Genomic DNA, 22,380 nt, shown 5'->3' on the forward strand with positions numbered 1-22,380 from the left:
CAAATCAAGTTGGTCCGCTTTGGTCTGGTCTGGTCTGGTTTGACCAGTTTGGGCATAAATCAAGTTAGATAATTTTTATTTAAAAGATAACGTTTTTTATTTTTTTCAAACCCATCGGTCATCTCATATCTCAAGTTCAAGAACGAACTCGTCAAATTAACTATTTTACAAACAAAAATGGAACCTTAATTATTTAAGATATATAAAAATAATAGTATAAATTCTTTTTTCACATAATTGGCAATTGCGTTGAGATTAGTCGGTTTGATTATAATTTATTTAAGTTTCAAAAATTTCAAAACTAAGCCCTATCGAAGTTTTTCCACAACCAAACGGAACCGTCAAAATTGGGTTGGTTCGATCGGTGTCAAGGGAACGGATCCGATAGCATGGGCTTCGGCCTTTGCCAGAGATACCATGTGGGCTTACGACACATGAGCCCGCCACTCTCCACGGGGACACATAAATCCCGTATTTTGATGTCATCGACGAGAGCCCGCTTCTTTTTCTCTTCATCACCCTTCTGATCATCTTCTCCTTCCTCCCTCTCAATTCAAAAAATCCCCCAGAAATAAAAAGGAAAAGGAAAAAAAAAAACATGAGGAAGAGATCATCGTCGCCGACGTACGAGCGTTGGAAGGCTCAAGTTCCGATACTCTACGAGCGGTTCGACGAGCACCGGCATGATCGGCCTTCTCCCTGCTGCCAGTACTCTCTCTCTCCCCCCTCTTTTTCTAGGGTTTATTCAAGAAATCTAGTACATTTTAGGGTTTTGGATGAGTTTTGTGGGGGTTTCGTCTGGAAATGTTGGCGGGTTCTTGGTTTGTTGGGGGTTTTCAAGAATGGCTACGAGAATGCTCTACTTTTAGAATATTGTAGATTCTAGTGTTTAGTTTAGAATATGGATTGTAGATTTTAGGGTTCTAGACTAGTTCGTATCCCCCCTCCCAAGAATGTTGTGGGATTCTTGATTAGCAAGAGATTTTCAAGTATGCGTCGGCGAGAATACTCTAGTTTGCAGGGGTTGTATCTAGAAATTCTGTATGGGTTTTGGGTTTCGTATTAGGGGTTCGTGGCTTTTATTCAAGATTTTGTTATCTTGGAAATTTTTAAGATTTCTGCAAGTTTTTACCCCAGAATAAAAAGGATATAGTAATCGCTTGGATTCTTTCATTAGTTTTTGTATGTTTTTGAAGAATTTCTGTGGATTTTAGGTTTATTTGGATGATTTCCTCAAGGAATGGTGAGGGGATGCTTGATTTGTAGGGTGGTTTTAGGGATTGTGTAATTGGGAAGTTTTGCTGGATTTTGATGGAAATTCTGCAAGTTTTTTTGCTTTGCTTGAGGAATTTAACCTGCTTTTTGCTGTTTATGGGGATCCAGTCAGTCCTTATTGGCTGTTTTGGTTAATTTCAAGTTTTCTACTTGAAACTTTTATCCAAATTTCAAGAAAAAGCTCAGAAGAATTAAATAATGCTGCATATATTTTTAGAGGAGTTCCTCAGAATTTGGTTTATTTGAAGCTTTTTAATGTATAGAATGTTCTAGAATGTGATACCTGTGTCGGAGCACTGCCAGGATGGCACCTTCCTTTAGCCATGGATAAATCAACTCCAAACCTGTTTGCTTAAGAACAATTAGAAGAGATGAATAGATTAGAAGAGTTTAGGCAAATTTCAGGACTTTCAGAGATTTACTTTGATCCAAAACTTAACATACTCATTTGGTGCTAGGCCATAAATAGCCTTTGGTCACTAGCTGACAAAAGTTCAGGTAGTTGAGACTAACCAATTTGGTTAGGACACACAACTATCTGAGTTAGCCACAAATTGCAGAAAAGAAGGAAAAATATATAGCCACAAATTGCAAAAAAGAAGGTAAAAAGATATTGTCAGCAGTACTTATTTCCTTAGTGAATTCAAGACCTATTCAGTTCCTCTTCCATCAAGCTAAACTAGTTTCTCCACTCCCCTTACGAGGATATCCCCTTACGAGGATACTTATGAACTGTTCTGCGACAACTGTTAAATTTTCCTTCTCATTTATAACTCTAGTTGTCATCTTTAATGGTGTCAGCTCCATTGGCAATGGGTGTTAATGGTTTTTTCTATTCTTGAGCCAAAATGTTGACGGAAGCAAAATTTCTACAATTTTGTCACTTTTACTTTTTTGCTCATAAAGGTGGGGCATACAACTAAAGGAAACAAAAGACGAGAAACACCAGCGTCTTTACTTTTCTGAGCAGGCAAGTAAACTAAACTTGCTCCCACATTGTATGTGTTGGCCGCCTTACTACTTAAAATATTTGCTGAAGGCCAAGCTCATTCTCTTCTCCTTGTTCTTTGAATCTTTAATGAAAGATGCAGCAAGTATTGTTTTATTAACCAAACCTTGCCTGCTAATGCTCTTTCTTAGTAATATGAGATTGCTTGCTTCTTGTAGTCTTAATCTTTATATATTGGAGTTATTTGCTTTTAATTATATATCACAGTTATTGTTGGTGTGCCATCACGCTGGAAGTAACTTTCTTAATACATTCTTTCCTTACCTTACGTTGGAAAAGTAGGTAACATGTGACCATATATTGCTATTTATGTTTTGAGCAGCTAACTTGGGCTTCAGTAGAAGTGAATTAAGTAGTGATGATAGGGTTCATGGAGGATTTGGATATGTATTAAAAAAATAAAATGAGAGGGAATATTTTGTATTTTGGAACATCAGATGTATATTAACAAACTGTTTGTTCTAAAATTCCCATAAATGTTATTGAGGTCTGACTCACTGCTAAAAGCAAGTAAGTTTCAGTAGGCTGCAAACACCTATGCTCAAGAGGGGTGGGGGGGGGGGGGGGATAGCGAGCAGAGAATCTTTTGAATTGACCAAAGAAATGGTCAGTTATATTTTCCCCTAATTTGGAGGATACATAGGCTATCTTGCAAAATTGTAAATCATGAATAATCAAGGTTGACCAGAATTTTGTATGGAGCTTGATTACAAGACCAGGAACTAGATGGTGACAAGTTGAGGTTAAGTAATTTGTACATTTTTACTTTTAAGGATAGAGCCATAGTAGTGTATGAATTGATGCAGGAAATTGGAAGAAGGCAGTCAGAAATAATCAAATGCAAGGAGGTTTGCAAAGATTGATAGTGTAGTGTTAAGCATTCATGTAATTAAAATATACCCACACTGGAAACTTCATCGTAGAGTGAATGACATAACAATCAAGTTGGATCTAGATCCATCAGTTTAGGCCTTAGGTCAGATTGAGTCTCAATGAATTACATGCCTTCGTTAGTTGAGACGTGACTTTTGGACCAATTTGTCTAGGTTATGCCCATGGGAGAGTCAGGTGAAATGATCCTGCAGTGAAGGCCCATGAGTTTCTATGGGAGCACGAACATGAAGGGGGAGATTTTCTAAGATTCATATGCATCAAAATTGTACCGTTGGGAGCTTTAGTAAGGTTGTATATAACTTATTCCAAGTTAACTACCCTCCGTTCATCGGCATTAGGATAATATCTCCTCAGACACTTGGACCTTTTTGAAGAGATCTCCTCATCCTGATGAGGTGCTTGTCGATGGATATTCTCATTGAGCCATGTTCCGTGATAATATCTATTAAAGTTTAACATTGAATTAGACATTATTAATAAAAATAATCACATAAAAAATAATGAATTAATAACATAATCTAAATTATTACCTTGGATTCAAAGAGTGCGCCAAGCACTGCAGTGGCGTGTTGCTCTTATTCCATCTATCCTTCAAGATTTGTGTACGACATCATAAAATGAGGAGGGATCATTTTCTCTTTTGCTCTCGTGTCTATAAATAACAACCTTCACCTTCTCAATCATTGTATCCCACATATCATATACCAAATGAAGGCTAAGCTTGTCGGTATTGGTGAGCCAGACATATCCACAATTGCCCTTGCGGCCTTGCATGTCGAAGCGTTATCAGTAATGATTTGAATCACATTTTGAGGCCCCACCTCTCTAATGCAAGCGTCAAGCTTCTCTGCAATGAAATATTTATTCTTCTGCTCTCCCTCGGCATTCACGCAGTGCAATAACATTGGCTCATTTTCTGAGACCGCAATGAAATTTATCAGTGGCCTCCTCTGTGCATCTGCCCAGCCATCATTGCAAATAGAGACTCTATTCTGCTTCCATGTGTCCCTGATGGGCTCTAATAACCTCTCTACGTGAGCCTTCTCACGTTGCAAAAGAGTGGTCTTCAAAGAATTATAACCCGGAGGCTTGTAACCGACAATTGAATTGCTCGCGGCATATGTGATCATCTTGGAGAAATAAGGATTTCTTGCCAAATTAAATGACAGCCCACTGGTATAGAACATCCTTACAATCATTGAATCAAATTCATCTCTTGCCCCTGTATTGAAGGCCTGTTTAATGGTGGTGACTCCCCTCTTCCTCTTTGGCTCACTTGGACGAGAAGACATGCTTTGTCTTCCTGTTGCTGCACTTGACGCGGAAGAACCTGGCAGCGTCGCTGTCCTAGGCATAGAAGCCCTCACCTTTGCTTCTGTTTGATCCATATCAGTTTGCATGTTTTTCATATTGTGCGACTTAACACCTTTGCACATTTTAATTCCTTGCCCACTAATCCGCATTAGATGGGCTTTGATCCTTGAGTAGGAGGATGTAAATACTTCATTGCAATAATTACACATCCACTGCCAATTCCCCCCTCCTTTACCTATCTTCTCCAACTTCATGACATACTTTCACAAAAGAGTGTGATCATGATACGAGTCGCCGTGCGAGCACCCTTTGATCACGGAATTACCAAAAGGTGGGTTGAGAAGAAGACAACTAAAACACAAGATAATTCAGTATGGCGAAGAAAAATACATTCTTCTAGATTATGAAGAACAAAAAATTACAATCTCTCCCTCACAATCTCACTAGAATCGAGAATAACCTCTCAATCCTCTCTAAACCCTAATACAAAGATTAGAATCTCTCTCTGATCTAAGATCTCTAAGATGATCATAAACTGATGTTTAGAAAACCCTAAACAACCCTTTATATAGGTGTGCAAACGTGGATGGTAATCTGGTAAATAACCAAGCCCAAAACCAACAGAAATTCGTATGAACAGAAACCCAAACGAATCAGGAAACTGTCGATGAGTCGACTCATGACTGAGATGAGTCGACTCGTCCGAAACTGGATAAAACACAAAAACCAGCAATGAGTCGACTCATAACTGAGATGAGTCGACTCATGACACATGGGTCGACTCATCAGTGACTCATAACTGATGAGTCGACTGGTCAGAGCCGAATTGCTAACAGGGCTTGAGTTCTTGAGTCGACTCATGACAGGCATGAGTCGACTCAACCTGATGAGTCGACTCATGTACATGTATGAGTCGACTCACAGGCTGAAATCTGGATTCTTCGAATCTGCTGCTCGTCGTCTCGTTCCACGCTTCCACCTGTGTTTCCCTGTACTGATTGACACCTCTATTCTCATGCTATCATGAGAATCATCTATCCTCAAGCTCCCATGAGGATCGCTAAGCTCCCGAAGCAGAGAAGAAGATACACACGTATCATGGCTCCCCTCTTTAAGAACTTGAAGTCCCTTTCAAGTTTAGAACTTCTGGTGAGGGAACTCTCGAACTCCTCCATCTTTTCTGCACCATCTGGCATTGCTAGGAATCCGATCTCGACGTCCGATCGGAAACATCTCATTCGTCTCACGTCTCGTCGTAGTCACCGTTCGCTTCAAGTTGTAATCCTTTGTCGATGGCTTTTCTAGAAGTCTAATGCACAGCGAGACAAACTTATTACTTGCATTCACTAGTCTCTTCGCTCGCGTCACCGTCCCCAAGCTTGTCTCTCTCGGAAGAGATGCCGAACGAAATATGAACTTATCACCATCTTTAGTGAAGGTGTACTTCTGAGCCCGCCTCTCGTAGATCTATCCCATAAGTACGGATTACCCAGTATAATCTGACAAACATCCATAGGAATGACGTCGCACGTGACCTCGTTAATATACGACTCGTGGAGCGCAAATCTGACAGTGCATTGATCAACTACACTTAGTTTCTCCTCCTTCTGAATCCACCCCAATGGATAGAGCTTCAGATACTTGACCGTCTTTAGACCCAGCTTCTGAACCAATGCCTCGGATATCAAATTCTTCTCGCTGCCCGAATCAACAATGACATCAACCAAACTGGTCTTTACTTGCAACTTAAGAACAAAGAGTTGCTCTCTCGGATCATCGTCCTCTTTCGTGGTCTGCTTCCCCGTCATAAGGTTAAGACTGTTGTTGGGTTCTGTCATCCCCGGGACTTCTTTCGGACATTGAGCTATCATGTATGCCTTTTTCTCTTCCTTCTTCTTCAATCCTCTTGGCTTGAGATGATGATACTTCTCCCAGCACCGATCAGCTGTGTGTCATGTCTTCTCGCAGTGACTACAAATCAGTCCTGCTTTTCCTAAATCACCCTTCTTCTTCTCCTCCTTAGATTGAGAACCATTAGACTCGCCTCCCGTCTGTTTGGAGTCTCCCTTAGTCTCGTTGCCCTTCTTTTGCTTGCTCTCGAGGGCAATAGCCTTCACGCTCGCCTCTGCAATTGATTTCACCGTGAATAGCTTCATCTCCTTTCGGATGTAATCGCTCAATCCCGTCATATACTTCATAAACACGGAATATTCCTCTGTCGTAATGTTGAGGACCATCGCTTGCTGCTGAAATTCCGTGGTGTATTTTTGAACGGTTTGATTGACCCTTTGGCGCAAGCCGTACCACTTATACTAACGCTCTTTAAGGAATCCCATCGGGTAGAACTGCTTTCTCAGTAACTCCTTGAACTTGTTTCACGACATCGCCTTTTTTTCCTGCTTGCAGTAGGATTTCCATCACGTCAATGCGTGCCCTGAAAGCTTCAAAGTCGCGAACACAATCTTCTCTTTTGACGAATAGCCATAAAGAGTAAAATACGTCTCTATCCGCTCGATCCAGTCATCAAGCCTCTTGACGTCAACACTCTCATCATAAACAGGAATCTCCACCTTAAAGTGTTCTGATAAGAATTCTTACCCCCTTGATGCAATACAGCGTTAACGGTCTCCTCCTCCTCGTCGGAATCTGAATCTACTCTCTCCATATCGGACTTAACAATTTTCTTCGAAGAAGATTCACCTTGTTTGCCACCTCCATGGATAAGACTGACGAGTTGTGTGAGAGTCGAACCTATCGTCTCGATCAGCTTCTCCAATGCATCAATCCTCGTTGAATTGTCTCCTTCAGCCATCTTTTTCCTCCTTATAACCCGGACTCCTTCTAATGAAATAAGGATCTCGCCAAGCTTCTTGTATTGGGATCGAGTAAGGACCATACATATGATGCCCCTTCACCGGATCTGATTGCTCTAATACCAATTTGATACGAGTCGCCGTGAGAGCACCCTTTGGTCGCGAAATTACCAAAATGTGGGTTGAGAAGAAGATAACTAAAACACAAGATAATTCAGTGTGGCGAAGGAAAATACCTTCTTCTAGATTATGAAGAACAAAAGATTACAATCTCTCCCTCATAATCTTACTAGAATCGAGAACAACCTCTCAATCATCTCTAAACCCTAATACAAAGATTAGAATTTCTCTCTGATCTAAGATCTCTAAGATGATCATAAACTGATGTTTAGAAAATCCTAAACAACCTTTTATATAGGTGTACAAACGTGGATGGTAATCTGGTAAATAACCAAGCCCAAAACCAACAGGAATTCGTGTGAACAGAAACCCAAACGAATCAGGAAACTGTCGATGAGTCGACTCATGACTGAGATGAGTCGACGACTCGTCCGAAGCTGGATAAAACACAAAAACCAGCAATGAGTCGACTCATAACTGAGATGAGTCGACTCATGACACATGGGTCGACTCATAACTGATGAGTCGACTAGTCAGAGCTGAATTGCTAACAGGGCTTGAGTTCTTGAGTCGACTCATGACAGGCATGAGTCGATTCAACCTGATGAGTCGACTCATGTACATGTATGAGTCGACACACAGGCTGAAATCTGGATTCTTCGAATCTGCTGCTTGTCGTCTCGTTCCACGCTTCCACCTGTGTTCCCCTGTACTGATTGACACAACTATTCTCATGCTATCATGAGAATCATCTATCCTCAAGCTCCTATGAGGATCGTTAAGCTCTCGAAGCAGAGAAGAAGATACACACGTATCAGATCATTTTGAACAAGCTGTGCACCAGAACTACCTTATGCTTCCATTGCTATAAACAGCAATGAACAAGTACTAATTATATATTAAACCATAACATATATCAATATGGAACGTAATACCTAAATCTCGATTTAGTATAAACAACAAGTACAAATTACAATGCAAGAAATCTGTATTTTCATTTAAAATATGAAATATGTTTTTTAATTAAGAATTAAGTGATTAGCAATTAAATATTTACATGTTTATAATTTATTAGTTAGCATGCTAATTACTATTTTAAGCTCTTTTTTCTAATTATACTAATTAATAAGTTGTTGCTCACCGACTTTGTTTTTCCTTTTACAGATTATACTTAGAGTTAACCAACAATGAGCAAGGATGAAGGATCAATCAAATTTTCCAACACAATTGCCAAAATAAATATCCATAATTCATTCATTAAATATGTATATTCATTTGTGTAATAATTCATTTGTGCATTGTTATCGAGACGCGCGTCCCGGGCGCGGGGCGCTGTGGGTTGGGGCAATTACGCCCCGCACCAGAGGCGGGACGCTGCACGCACTCGTGTGCGCCTCGTATGCGCCTCACACACGCTTGACACCTGCGTCATGTAATAGACTATTTCTTCTATTTTTTTTAAATAATTTACATATTACATATTTACATCATGTAATGGACTCTTTATTGCTAATTGCTAATCCATTTTTCATCTTTTCATGTTTAACCTATAAAAAGGAAACAATAATTAGTAATTTAGTATATTTGTTTGCTAATTGTAACTTCATTCTCTAATTAGCATGCTAACTAGAAAATTATGAGCATGTAATATGTAATTGTTACCTCCATTCTTTATCTTTTCATGCTAACTAGCAAATAGTAATTAAGAATGCTAACTAGAAAATTATGAACAATCATGTCTTTTAATCACTTAATTGTTAATTAAAAAATACATATATCATATTTTAAATAAAAATACATATTTCTTATTTGTTACTTGCTTGTTTTGTTTTATAGACTTTTGCTTATGTTGGAGATTATCTTGCGTTGTGATTTGTGGAAACTTATGAACTTCTCTATGTTATGCATACTAATTAAGACTCTTTCGTGATTTAGTCAGTGAAATTATATTTCTTGGTTTTTTTATGTGATAATTTATAAACATGTTGCTTATATGTTTCTTTGTCTTATGTTGGAAAATATTAGTTTGAGTTGTGCGCCTCAATTCAGTGAGGCGCGCTCATCATTATGCGCCTTGCGCATGGTGTGCGTAAGAGACCTTTGTGTCCCGCCTTGCGCCTTGCGCCTCGATAGCAATGCATTTGTGTAATAATTTATTTGTGTAATAATTTATTACCTAACAAATAATTCGTTGCCTAACAAATAATTCATTTGTGTAATAATTTATTGACTAACAAATTATTGACTAACAAATAATTCATTTGTGTAATAATTCATTGTCTAACAAATAATTCATTGCCTAACAAATAATTCGACTAACAAATAATTCATTTGTGTAATAATTCATTGTCTAACAAATAATTCATTGCCTAACAAATAATTCATTTGTGTAATAATTTTTTGGTAATAATTCATTGTCTAACAAATAATTCATTGCCTAACAAATAATTCATTTGTGTAATAATTTTTTGACTAACAAAATTATTGACTAACAAATAATTCATTGCCATAGGCCCATAACAAATTGAAATCTTAATATTCATAATTCATTTGTGTAATGTTAATAATTTATTTGTGTTAAAAAATGAAATTAAAATTGAAAAATATATTCATATGTTCAGAAATTAAAACTGTAATTGAAACTGAAATTAAAATTAAAATTGAAATTTAAAAAAATAAAATACCAAATGAAGTGAGTCAGTGACTTGCTCAGTTGCTCACCAATCAGTAGTAGCACAAAGCTGCATAAACAAAAAAAAAGATAAGTCTTTAAAAAAATAAGTTAAGAGAGAGAGAGAGAAACAGAGATTGAGAGAGAGACAGAGAGAGATACGGAGATAAGAGAGGAAAATAAGTTAAGAGAGAGAGAGATTGAGAGAGGGACAGAGATAAGAGAGAACGAGAGGGTGAAATTGAGAGAGAGATGGATAAATTGAGAGAGAGAGAGACGAAAATATTGAGAGAGAGGAGAAAGAGAATCAGTTCTTCGGCTGGAGGAGATCGACAACGACAAGTTAGAGATCTCACCTAGCAGCGACGAATGGAGGAGATCGACGACGACGAGTTTCGGGTGGAGGAGATCGATGACGACGAGCTTCGGGTGGAGGAGATCGACGACGACGAGCTTCGGAGAAGACGTGATCGCTGGACGAGGCGGCGTCAAGAGTCAGGTGAGTGAAGTGACGACGACGAGCTTCAGAGAAGACACGATCGCTGGACGAGGCGGCATCGAGAGTCAGGTGAGTGAAGTGAAAATATCAGGGTTCCCTTTTGGGTTTGGGTTTTGGTTACGGGTTTTGTATTTTATTTTTTTAACAAATCCAAGCCCTGTCCAACTTTTTTTGACCGTATCCCCTTTAGTTGACCCGTTGACCCGTGTCGGACACGGATTGACCGTGTCCGACACGTGTCTTGCACGTGTCATGCACGAATCCGTGTTTGATTCGTGTCAGACACGGATTCGTGGTCTCTGGGGAGTATCCGTGCTTCATAGGCTATAAGTTTAATCTCAACGAATTACATGCCTTCATTAGTTGAGTCAGGGAGGGTACTTTTAGACCTTTTGTCTAACAACTGGTATCTGAGTCCAGATTATGCCCATGAGAGAGTCAGGTCAAATGATCCTGCAGTTGTTGGATTGAAGGCCCATGAGTTTCTATGAGATCATGAACATGAATGGGAGATTTTCTAATGATTCATATCCATCAAAATTGTACATGTTGGCAACTTTAGTAAGTTTGTACCTATAAGTTTATTCTTTTGAGCTAGAGTCGGTCAGCTCATAGCAGGTTTTCACCGACTCCCAAGGGCTCAATTTGTGATAACATGTAGCACTAGTAAAATATCTGCAAGACTAGTCAAACTTTGTGCATAAGTTAGAGAAAAGGAATGTATTAAAAAGGCTAGGACTTCATTTTTAGAAACTTTAGCTCTGTGTGTGTGCATGTGAGTGTGCGTGCATATGTGAACTTGTATGTCAAGCTTTCTCACGCGAGGAAGATGAGAATAGTGGGTGAGATAATGTTAAAGTTAACAGTGAAGGCTAAAAGATCCCCTAGGAGCACAGTTATTGTTTAAAAATTAGAAAGTTAAAAAAAGAATGTTTATCAAGAGAGTTAAAATAAGAGAGCTACAGACCTGATACTAATACTTTGAGGTTTGGCAGAGTTTGCAAACAGATATGCAACGAATTATATCCAATAGCAATTTAATTGGTCATATAAAAATCTTTGAGAGAGTAATCATAAAAGGCTAAAAATGGTACAATTAGTTTGTTTTAGAGGAGCAAGGCTACCTGAATGTTTATAAACTTTTTAAGACAGTTGATGGACATTTAGCAGAGAAGAAGAGTTATCTTCATATTTCTTTAATTGATATTGAGCTTAATTTTTTGACCATATAATATCCATAACATTTCAATCTACTTTTCTATTTATTGAGCATCACAGTAATGACTAACTAATATTACAAGCAGCTATTCATTATTTGAGTGTCAGAGAGTTAGATTGCTCTAGTGATTTAATTTCAGTCATACAAAGAAAAAGGTGAAATTTTGAAGCTTCAATCATCTGGGAAGGCAATCTTACAATTGTATAAAATTCAGGTTTGCAATATTGCGTATGATTTATAGGTTATTTCTTCAACTAGCTGCTGAAGCACATCTTCTGTGCAATTTTGTCCATGTTTAATTATGTGGTAATTAAAATATGACGGCAAATGTGATTTCACTTGGTTTGGGACTTGTGGTCACTGACTTGAATTTGATATATGGTCCTCTTATCATGTCAGGGAAATTCTCATATTCAGGTCGTCTAAAATGCTCATTTCTCTAGTGTCTCTTTTTTGTTGAAATGTAGATATCAGCTAATTTTAACTCGTGATATGATTCTTTTCTTGATTTTCTCTGGATTTTGTGGTAACACTCTAATGGGTATGCATCATAATTCTGGCCACAGTTAAGCAAATTGATATATTTTGTTTTATACCGCATAGTATTTTTACAACTAGACCAAAGATCTTATCCAGGATATTTTTGAATTAGATACATGAATACTTCTTTTCAAATCAGCTTATTGTTTTGAGCTATTATTAATCTCTTGGTCATAATGCTCCCAGACTGATGGTAAAGTGCCTAATACTCTTGTCGTTGCAAATGTTGAAGTGTTTAAATCAAGAGTTGCGGCAGCAGACCACTTGTCACAGGTTAGTTTACATAAGCTATTTGTTACTGGAGTCCCACAGTTCTTTAGTTGGTCTACAGGATTGTGGAAAGCTGAGATCTTGTGATTGCATGTGTTATTAACTTTAATTGACATGGGTTCTCAGTAATTTCAGTGCCTGAACTATTTGCTTTTCGGTGGAACTATTAGTAATTCACCTCCCATTTGGAAATTCTAAATCTTTGAATAGCACGATTTTTTGCTCTATTTCATTTAGAAGTATTTTGTCTCTTTTCAGATAATAACGTTGAAGCTATCTTTGTTTTACAGCAACACAACAGTACTAGGATCTAGTTTGCAAATTCAGCATCTCTCTGACAGAAGATTTTAAATGTATTTTGAATATTTAATTGTTTAGTGTTGCTGCTATGTTATGGTAAGTTGGTAACTAAACATGGTGTCTTGGAGTAGGCTGTTCGTTTTGTGTTACTGATGTGTATGCGTTTTTCCTAAAACCTGATCATTGTATATGACAACAAAGATTGAGAATCTGAAAGTTGCATCGTGCCTGAATTTGGTTATTAACTTATCAATATTATATATTTAGTAGAAGCCCCTTTTTGGTTCTCACATTTTAAAAAATTTCGAAAGTGCCCTTACACTTAGAAAAATGAAAGAAAACTCTATCACACTTACAAAAAACAACGAAAATGCCATCCCACTTGGAAAAATCCATGTAAATGTCTTGACTCTTGGAAAAATCAATGCAAATACCCTTACACTTGAAAGATTGAGAATCTGAAAGCTGTATAGTGCCCAAATTTGGTTATTAGCTTATCTATATTATATATGTCATGCCCCGAAACTGCAACCGAAATTCATAAATGCAGGTTACGCGACAGTTTCATATACACGAGTCAAGCCTAACACTTCATATCACATAGTTTATCACAAAATATTTATAAACTTGCCGATGATAGAAGTTCAGAGCAACTATATATATGTATATAATCGATACTTACAACCCACAAGCTCACCGTTATAAGCAATTTACTAAATAAAGCACATTGTCGATTGTATGTAACACCAAAAAGGAAGCTTTTCATATAACGCCTCTCAGCAAAGCGCCACAACCAAAGTTCGGCTATTATGCAGCTACGCCAAATCTGAAAATTTTAACAACGGGGTGAGCTAGGGCTCAGTGAGAATATTTCCCATCAGAGTTCCTAGATAACTAACAAAATAATAATAAGAATAATTCCCAGAAATAACGAATTATCAGTTTTGCACCAGAGATCCAAAAATAGCAAAATACGATCCAAAAATTGTAATATTGTCATCTTCAAGAAAAAATACAACAGTTATATTTTCTTTCTTATGTGCAACTGAATATACTGTAATATTTTTTAGAATCAGACCCTTTTTGAATCAAAGTAAACATTAAGAAAGAAAAAAAAACTACTAAATTGTATAAAACCAGAGGATTATTATTTTCACAATTTCACAGTCAATTGTTAGAATCCTAAATCTCGATGAGTCATTCGTGAATGTGAATATTACCTCATAGGTCACACTAAGGCTACGAATTATAGCCCAGTAGCATGGGAATGCGTAAAAACACGTCACATAATAGATAATTTTTAAGAATCAAATGCACCTATCACTGCCATAGGTTACTGGCCAAATACAGAGGAGCCATAACAAATTTCAGAAGGGTCAATTATAAAAGGGCCAAATACAGAAGGGCCATACAGAAGGGCCAATTAAAGATGCATTCACCATATGGCAGACATAACACTTCATAGTGGACTTTCTGAGGATTTAAAAACATCGAGAATTACTTGTCAAATCAGAAATACCTTGCTTATCATAATTTACAAATATTTTCAACTGAAGTGGACGAGGGTTAAACTCATCATCCTAGTTAAAACAGTTTATGGATTTCACTTTTCTTTATTTTTATCGGATATTAAGTCATAGAAAATCTTTGAATCCATTAAGTTGTCGAAACGTGATCAAAATATTTTTTTTCTTCAAAAGCTTTCAAATAAAACAATATCTATAATTATATGAGATCGCGTAAAAACCAAATTCACTTTTTATTTTTTACATAAAACCAAAATGCCTTTTCATATCTTGTACGAAACTAACATTGTATTATAGGATACACCACAACAGAAATAGATTAAATCATTTAACTTTCATATACATGAAAATAATAGACTATTTATTTTTCGAGCACAAGATCATTCAAACATAGTACTATGTACTCATGCAATTTTATATTGTAAAAATACTAGTGAGAAATGAACTCACCTCTAGATGATACGACTTCTTCAAAATATTACTCCCCTGGATATCAACCAGATCCCTATAATATAAGATATAAGACTAATATTAATTCATGACAATACATATTATAGGTTAATCAATACATAATCTAGAGCCAATAATTTCATATATAATCAATAACAATTAAAATCTATAAATAGGGTATATATGGGTTTATTGGTAACTTATGATAAGGCGGGGGGTTATAGGTAATTAATCCAGCCTAAAAGTTATATTTTATTCTTCGGATTGGACTTGTTTGTAAACAAAGCAAATAACAGGGGTCTATACGTAATTATCTTGTTCATATATGATCTTAGATTCCCCTGTTAGGGTTTATTTGCAAAGTTAAAATAATCTAGGGGGACTTAATAAATATTTCCTCCCTTTATATTGTTTATATCTGATCTTCTTCTTCATCCTTCCTTTCTTTTTCCTTTTTTTTCTTCCGTTCCTCTATCTCTCTCTCTCTCTCTCTCTCTTCAACTGGATCGTTTGAGACTCTCTCTCTCTCGCCATGGCGGTAGGAGGGCGGCAGAGGATCGTCGGCGGCAAGACTCCCGCCGGATCTAGGGTTAGTAACTTTTTTTTTTCCAGTCCATCACATGCATCTTAAACACATAAAAAAATTCTTTTTAAACCCTAGTTTTTTAGTTCATAATCATAATAAGTTATCATCCTCACTCATTCTATTTTGATTCGATTTACTAAGATTTAATATGAAATTTAAAAGTGGATTATACCTTGGGATCCTGATTTGTTGCCGTGATCTTCGTTTCTCCCTTCACGATCTTTCTCTAGTTCACAGAGGGTTTGGTTGAGGATTGTTTGCGTCAAAAGTTGCTCTCGTTGTGGAATTCATTATATCTTCAGTCGATTACAATAAATTCAAAGGAATAGTCTTTTTATAAGACCTCTTTTACACAACAAAATAAAAATTATAACTTTTTAGAAACAAACGCAGGATCATTGTTTGGATCGCTGCTTGCGTGGGATCTTTGCCTGTGCCGTGAGTGCTTTGGCTCGTTGACCACCGATTCAAAGATCGTGAGGGTGCTTAGGGATCTCTCTTTCGTTTATCGAAGTAAAGATTTGAAAACGAATATCTTATCGATGTAAGATGTCCGTTCTTCCAAAGATCAAGTCTGAGCTTAGATCTCTAGGAATCACCGAATGATGCTTGTCAAAGGGTGAAAGTTCTCTCTCTTCTTCAAAATCACTGAAAGCTCAAGCCTCTTCTGCTCCAAAATGCTCTCTGTCCTTTATTTCGTGTGTAGGGAGGTATTTATAGGGGTCTCAGTGCACCACAGTTGAAACGGGGACGAAATAACTGACCAAGTGCTTTCTCTTTGGCCGCTGCAGTCTACACTGCCGCGGCTATTGGCGCGGCAGTATAGGCTGCCGCGGCCAAAGAGACGGTTATCAGCACGTTCCATCATGCTTGAAACCGCTCTCTCACGACATTTAATCACTTTTTTCGTGGTTTAACTGCTTGTCCATGTCAGCACACGTTCTATTTCTGGTATGCTGCCACGTAGGCCTCAAAAAATCATCATATAATTGCCTTGTAACCGCCACAACACTCCTTTAACATAGCCGTGGTACCCTAGGTGCAGCTCGGGCCTAAGCCGCGACACGACAGGCGGTCGCGCCTTTAGCCGCTGGCCCTATTGTGCTGTCGCGCCTTAGCCGCGGCACTATGTGCTGTCGCGCCTTAGCCGCGACGCCATGGGCTGTCGCGCCACCTTGTGTTGACTGATGACGTGTAAATTATTTTCCCATATTGTTTTTGGGTGGTATTTGGATGCCTGCAAGCATTTTTCAACGCCTACAGATACCCCCTCCAAAGTATCTCAGACTCATCATTTTTTTAGAGAGGAGTCTGGGACACTTTGGATATGATAAGCTTTCTTTGCAATTTCTCCAGTGCTTTGTTGAGGAAGTTGCGTAGAATGATCTGTGAATGGCTTCAATCCTTGACTTCTTTATCTTTTAGTCTACTCAGTGCTTTGTAGAATAGCTAAGATTCCTCCGGTGCTGCGTTTATCACGTGACCGTCGTCGAAGTCTTGAATCAGAACTGTTGTTGAAGAATAGAGAAATAGTTTATACTCATACGCTCTATTGGAGTGTTCGGGAAATAGTTTAACCTCATATACCTGTTGGGAGGTAGTCAGGTTATTCTTAAGAATAGTTTGAGTAATATTCTCCAGAAACTTCCTGTTGAGGTTAGGAAAACAGTTTAGACTCGTGCACCTATTGGAGTAATATGGTCTCTTTTTTGTTGGTAGAGATAAACCCGAAATCGGAGAGGAAGAATTTTATATTCTATCTCCTGGTCTCTTGTTTGTTGGTAGAGATGAACCCGGAATCGGAGAGGAAGAATTTTATATTCTATCTCCTGGTCACTTGTTTGTTGGTAGAGATGAACCCGGAATCGGAGAGGAAGAATTTTATATTCTATCTCCTGGTCTCTTGTTTGTTGGTAGAGATGAACCCGGAATCGGAGAGGAAGAATTTTATATTCTATCTTTTGGTCTCTTGTTTGTTGGTAGAGATGAACCCAAATCGGAGAGGAAGAATTTTATATTCTATCTCCTGGTGCAAAAGAAATTCAAAGTGGGATCTCCACTTAGAAAATCTAGACTGGTTTGAATAATCCTAACTGTCATAAGGTTTGGTTATTCAGTTCAAAAGTGGACCTTTCGTTCGTAAAATGAATCGAAAGGAGATTTTGGTTGTGGTCCTAACTGTAGTAAGGTTTGACCAAGCGGGGGGTTTGAGACGATCCTAACTGTAGGAATGTTTGATCGCTCAATTTGTGGACCTCTCGTTCATGGAACGAATCGAGAGGGGATTTTGGCTTTGGTCCTAACTGTTTAAATGTTTACCAAATGAAATGTGGGAGTTTAAATGATTTTAATCCATGACAGATTTTGGTGTACCCGAAGGTTTGATCGCTCGATTTGTGGGCCTCTCGTTCATTGAAGGAATCGAGAGGGGATTTTGGTTTTGGTCCTAACTGTTTAAAGGTTTGACCAAATGGGTAGTGAGACGATCCTATCTGTTTAAAGGTTTGATCGCTCAATTTGAGGACCTCTCGTTCATGGAACGAATCGAGAGGGGATTTTGGTTTTGGTCCTAACTGTTTAAAGGTTTGACCAAATAGGAATTCGAGACGATCCTAACTGTTTAAAGGTTTGATCGTTCAATTTGTGGACCTCTCGTTCATGGAACGAATCGAGAGGGGATTTTGGCTTTGGTCCTAACTGTTTAAAGGTTTGACCAAGTGAGGAATAGGAGTAGGGTGCAAATAACAATGAGTTTATTGATTTGCATAAACTACTCGGTGGGAGTTTCGAGGGGATCCTAACTGTAGGAAGGTTTGATCGCTCGATTTATGGACCTCTCGTTCATTGAAGGAATCGAGAGGGGATTTTGGTTTTGGTCCTAACTGTTGGAAGGTTTGACCAAATGGGGACTTGAGACGATCCTAACTGTTTAAAGGTTTGATCGTTCAATTTGTGGACCTCTCGTTCATGGAACGAATCGAGAGGGGATTTTGGCTTTGGTCCTAACTATTTAAAGGTTTGACCAAGATGGGAATTTGAGACGATCCTAACTGTTTAAAGGTTTGATCGTTCAATTTGTGGACCTCTCGTTCATGGAACGAATCGAGAGGGGATTTTGGCTTTGGTCCTAACTGTTTAAAGGTTTGACCAAGATGGGAATTTGAGACGATCCTAACTGTTTAAAGGTTTGATCGTTCAATTTGTGGACCTCTCGTTCATGGAACGAATCGAGAGGGGATTTTGGCTTTGGTCCTAACTGTTTAAAGGTTTGACCAAGATGGGAATTTGAGACGATCCTAACTGTTTAAAGGTTTGATCGTTCAATTTGTGGACCTCTCGTTCATGGAACGAATCGAGAGGGGATTTTGGCTTTGGTCCTAACTGTTTAAAGGTTTGACCAAGATGGGAATTTAAGACGATCCTAACTGTTTAAAGGTTTGATCGTTCAATTTGTGGACCTCTCGTTCATGGAACGAATCGAGAGGGGATTTTGGCTTTGGTCCTAACTGTTTAAAGGTTTGACCAAAATGGGAATTTTGTGAGGGAAGATTGATCTAAAGAGGTGATCGAATCTCATCTCAGCAAAAGAATATTCGGAAGTCATAGTAGGAGTTTAGTGTTTATCACTTTGTTCATAATGATCGGGGTTATCCCTAAGAATATTACATTTAACATTCTTCCGGGAACTTCCCGTTATATGATTTATCCACCCCCAGCTTCCTTTGCGAAACCGGGTTTAACATTGTACTCAGTTGGATAATCGAGAAGCAGTTTATACTCATATGCTCTTTGGAGTGTGGGGAAACAGTTTATACTCGTGCACCCACTGGAGTTGTATGGTCGTCTTTACTCGACTTCTTTCGTCGTTATGACGCCGGAGTCAATTAGGGCTTGGATCTTGTTTTTGAGTCCAAAGCAAATCTCGGTGGGATGAAGAACCCTTCTGTGATATGCACAGTAGTTTGGATCTGTAATCCTCTTAGCTCCATCCTGATCTTTAATAGGTGGTAGCTCGATTTTGTCATTAGCGAGGAGGTATTCCAAGATGGCTGGAGCTTCATCATCTTCGAAAGAATATTCCTTTTGAAACCTCGGATCGAGAGTCGCATTCTCAACGATTGCAGATGTCATTGGTTGGCCTCTCTCAGCTTTCTTTCTTTTAAGAAAGTGCTCAGCTTGTTCACCCCGAGATTTTAACTCCTTCCAAGTTGTGGATGGCACGACCCCCAGAGCTTCCAGGACATCGATGGAGAGGTTATTGTGGCATGTTTGCAGGATGAACTCCTCTGTAATAGGATCTCTGCAATTCATTGCTTTGCCACGGAAGCGCTTGACAAAATCGTCGACTGGCTCTCCGTCTTTTTGCTTCTCATCTAAAAGGGTTCCGATTGACACTTCGGTGTCATCATCGAAGAAATTGCTGAGGAACAAACTTTCCATGTCATCCCAGCAATTGATGCTCTCTGGCTTGAGCCGTCGGTACCAATCGAAGGCGGGCCCACGAAGGGTGCCAACGAATGACCGGACCATTAAAGCCTCATTTCCGGAGATCATACTCAAATGAGACTTGAAATAAATCAAGTGCTGAATCGGCGAACTCTTCCCCTCAAACGGTGTGAAGTTAATCAGATTGAACTTTGTCGGATACGGTATTGAATCTTATTCTCTTGGATAGGGACATGGAATACCCGTCTTTTTCACTTCTTGAGCTGTCATCAAAGCGTTGACTTTGTTTTCAAGCTCTTTCATTTTCCCGTCATCGTCTATGTCTTCATTCGAATGACGTTGAGGAGAATGAGTTAGACCACCCCCTGTAAGAGGTGCTATTGAACTACCTCCAATATCGTTATTGGGAGGATCCGTTAAACCACCCCCAGCGTTATTGCTATTGGGAGGTGTATCGGCCATAATGACTTCATCCACTTCTGGATCACTGTCATCCACAACTTTCTGAGTGTGGCGGCTGGATTCAGTTCTTTGACTGGACTCAGGGGGTTGAGGCCGCTGAGCTAGCAATTCTCTCATTTGTTGGATAGCTAACTCCATTTCTGTCTTCACTTCAGCTCTAATTTCTTCACGTTGTTTGGCTAGAGCTTCTTGAAGTATTTGAGCAAATTGATCAGAGGTGATCGTGAGTACTTCTCTGGTTTGTCCCGTGCTAGACATTGTATCATCAGAAGCGATTGCAGAATAAGTGTCCGAGAATTCATCCTCCGAGGACATTCCTTCTTGCATTCTCTTGTAATTTCTGCGTCTGATGGCTCCTAATTGGAGTCGAGACATCCTTTGAGCAATTCTTGGATTGACTCTTCCTCTCGGGGAAAAGTCAGGATTTGAGTCACTTGATGATCTTATAAGTCGTACACAGGAACAATGAGAGCGAATAATTCTTTTTCGAAATTTATTCACATCCCCAACTTGATAATACGATTCATCGGTATGATTGCCAAAAAATCGTATCGTTTGTTGGCATGACCTCCCAGGTATGACGATATCTTTTGGTGAATGCGTCTTCTTCTGAGAGTGTAAAACATTGTTGGCATTCTCAGGACAATTTATTGTTGCCTTTGAACGATCCAAGGTTATGTCGGGAGTCGCACGTATTTTGTATAAGTCCAGACTTTGGAATCCAAACTTGGCGGAGTTTCGGTGGTTCTTTGGCCACCGATTCCTTCCTCTTTTCTCGTTTTTGTTGTAGGAGAGCTCGAGCATGAGCAGCGTTTGCACGACGTTTTTGTATGCGTTCTTTGAGGGTCGAACGAGCCCTTTTGACAATAGTCCATTCCTCCGTCGTGAGTTTAGCAGAGACATGAGTGATTGGTCGTTGAGACAACTGAACCACTCGATGCCTCCTCGACTCTAAGTCCGCATGATAATGAACTCCGTCGGTTTGTTCTAAGGCTTTAGCCAATTGACGAGCACGGCGTTGGCGCTGTCTCTGACGAGCTCTTTTCGTCATCATCGGCTGGCCGTGATTCAATGACTCTTTGATTGGTGCAGAATCATTAGGAGCAGATATGTTGCAGGGAGATTCCTTGGCGATAACTTGGCAAGAATCTTCATCTGCAGTCTTCATCTGAATTGGAGACTTGGGAACTTTCTTAGACGAGGAAATCTTCTTGCCCCTGCAAGGCGAGAGAGATTTCGAAGATGAGGATGATAAGTACTTCTCGAATTTTGCTTGATCGAATTCGTATTCGATCTCTTCAGTGACGATGATCTTGATCGGCTGCGACACTGCGGTCTCGGCAGCGAGACCGCTGGCTCCCACTGTGGTCGCCAGTTTGTTTTCAGCGAAAGTTGCTCTCGTTGTGGAATTCATTATATCTTCAGTCGATTACAATAAATTCAAAGGAATAGTCTTTTTATAAGACCTCTTTTACACAACAAAATGAAAATTACAACTTTTTAGAAACAAACGCAGGATCGTTGTTTGGATCGCTGCTTGCGTGTGATCTTTGCCTGTGCCGTGAGTGCTTTGACTCGTTGACCACCGATTCAAAGATCGTGAGGATGCTTAGGGATCTCTCTTTCGTTTATCGAAGTAAAGATTTGAAAACGAATATCTTATCGATGTAAGATGTCCGTTCTTCCAAAGATCAAGTCTGAGCTTAGTCTCTAGGAATCACCGAATGATGCTTGTCAAAGGGTGAAAGTTCTCTCTCTTCTTCAAAATCACTGAAACCTCAAGCCTCTTCTGCTCCAAAATGCTCTCCTCCCTTTATTTCGTGTGTAGGGAGGTATTTATAGGGGTCTCAGTGCACCACAGTTGAAACGGGGGCGAAATAACTGACCGAGTGTTTTCTCTTTGGCCGCTGCAGTCTACACTGCCGCGCACCCTAGGTTGCAGCGCCTAAGCCGCGACACAACAGGCTGCCGCGCCTTAGCCGCGAC

The 22,380-nt window shown here is 39.1% G+C and overlaps 1 protein-coding gene across 2 annotated transcripts in view; it reads left to right on the forward strand.

Moving 5' to 3' along the window:
• LOC109828335 (WD-40 repeat-containing protein MSI4-like) overlaps positions 488–22,380 on the forward strand; it is a 36,314-nt gene continuing 14,421 nt past the window's right edge. Inside the window, exons 1-3 of one of the 2 annotated variants that reach the window (XM_020395366.1) lie at positions 488–708; positions 2,182–2,245; positions 12,541–12,627. In XM_020395366.1, the coding sequence (XP_020250955.1) occupies positions 599–708; positions 2,182–2,245; positions 12,541–12,627 (261 nt within the window). In that variant the 5' untranslated portion in view covers positions 488–598. The remainder of the gene's footprint in view (positions 709–2,181; positions 2,246–12,540; positions 12,628–22,380) is intronic. The other variant, XM_020395360.1, reaches the window with a different exon arrangement.

The sequence above is a fragment of the Asparagus officinalis genome, chromosome 1 (genome assembly GCF_001876935.1).
Source record: "Asparagus officinalis chromosome 1, Aspof.V1, whole genome shotgun sequence".
Lineage (NCBI taxonomy): Eukaryota > Viridiplantae > Streptophyta > Magnoliopsida > Asparagales > Asparagaceae > Asparagus > Asparagus officinalis.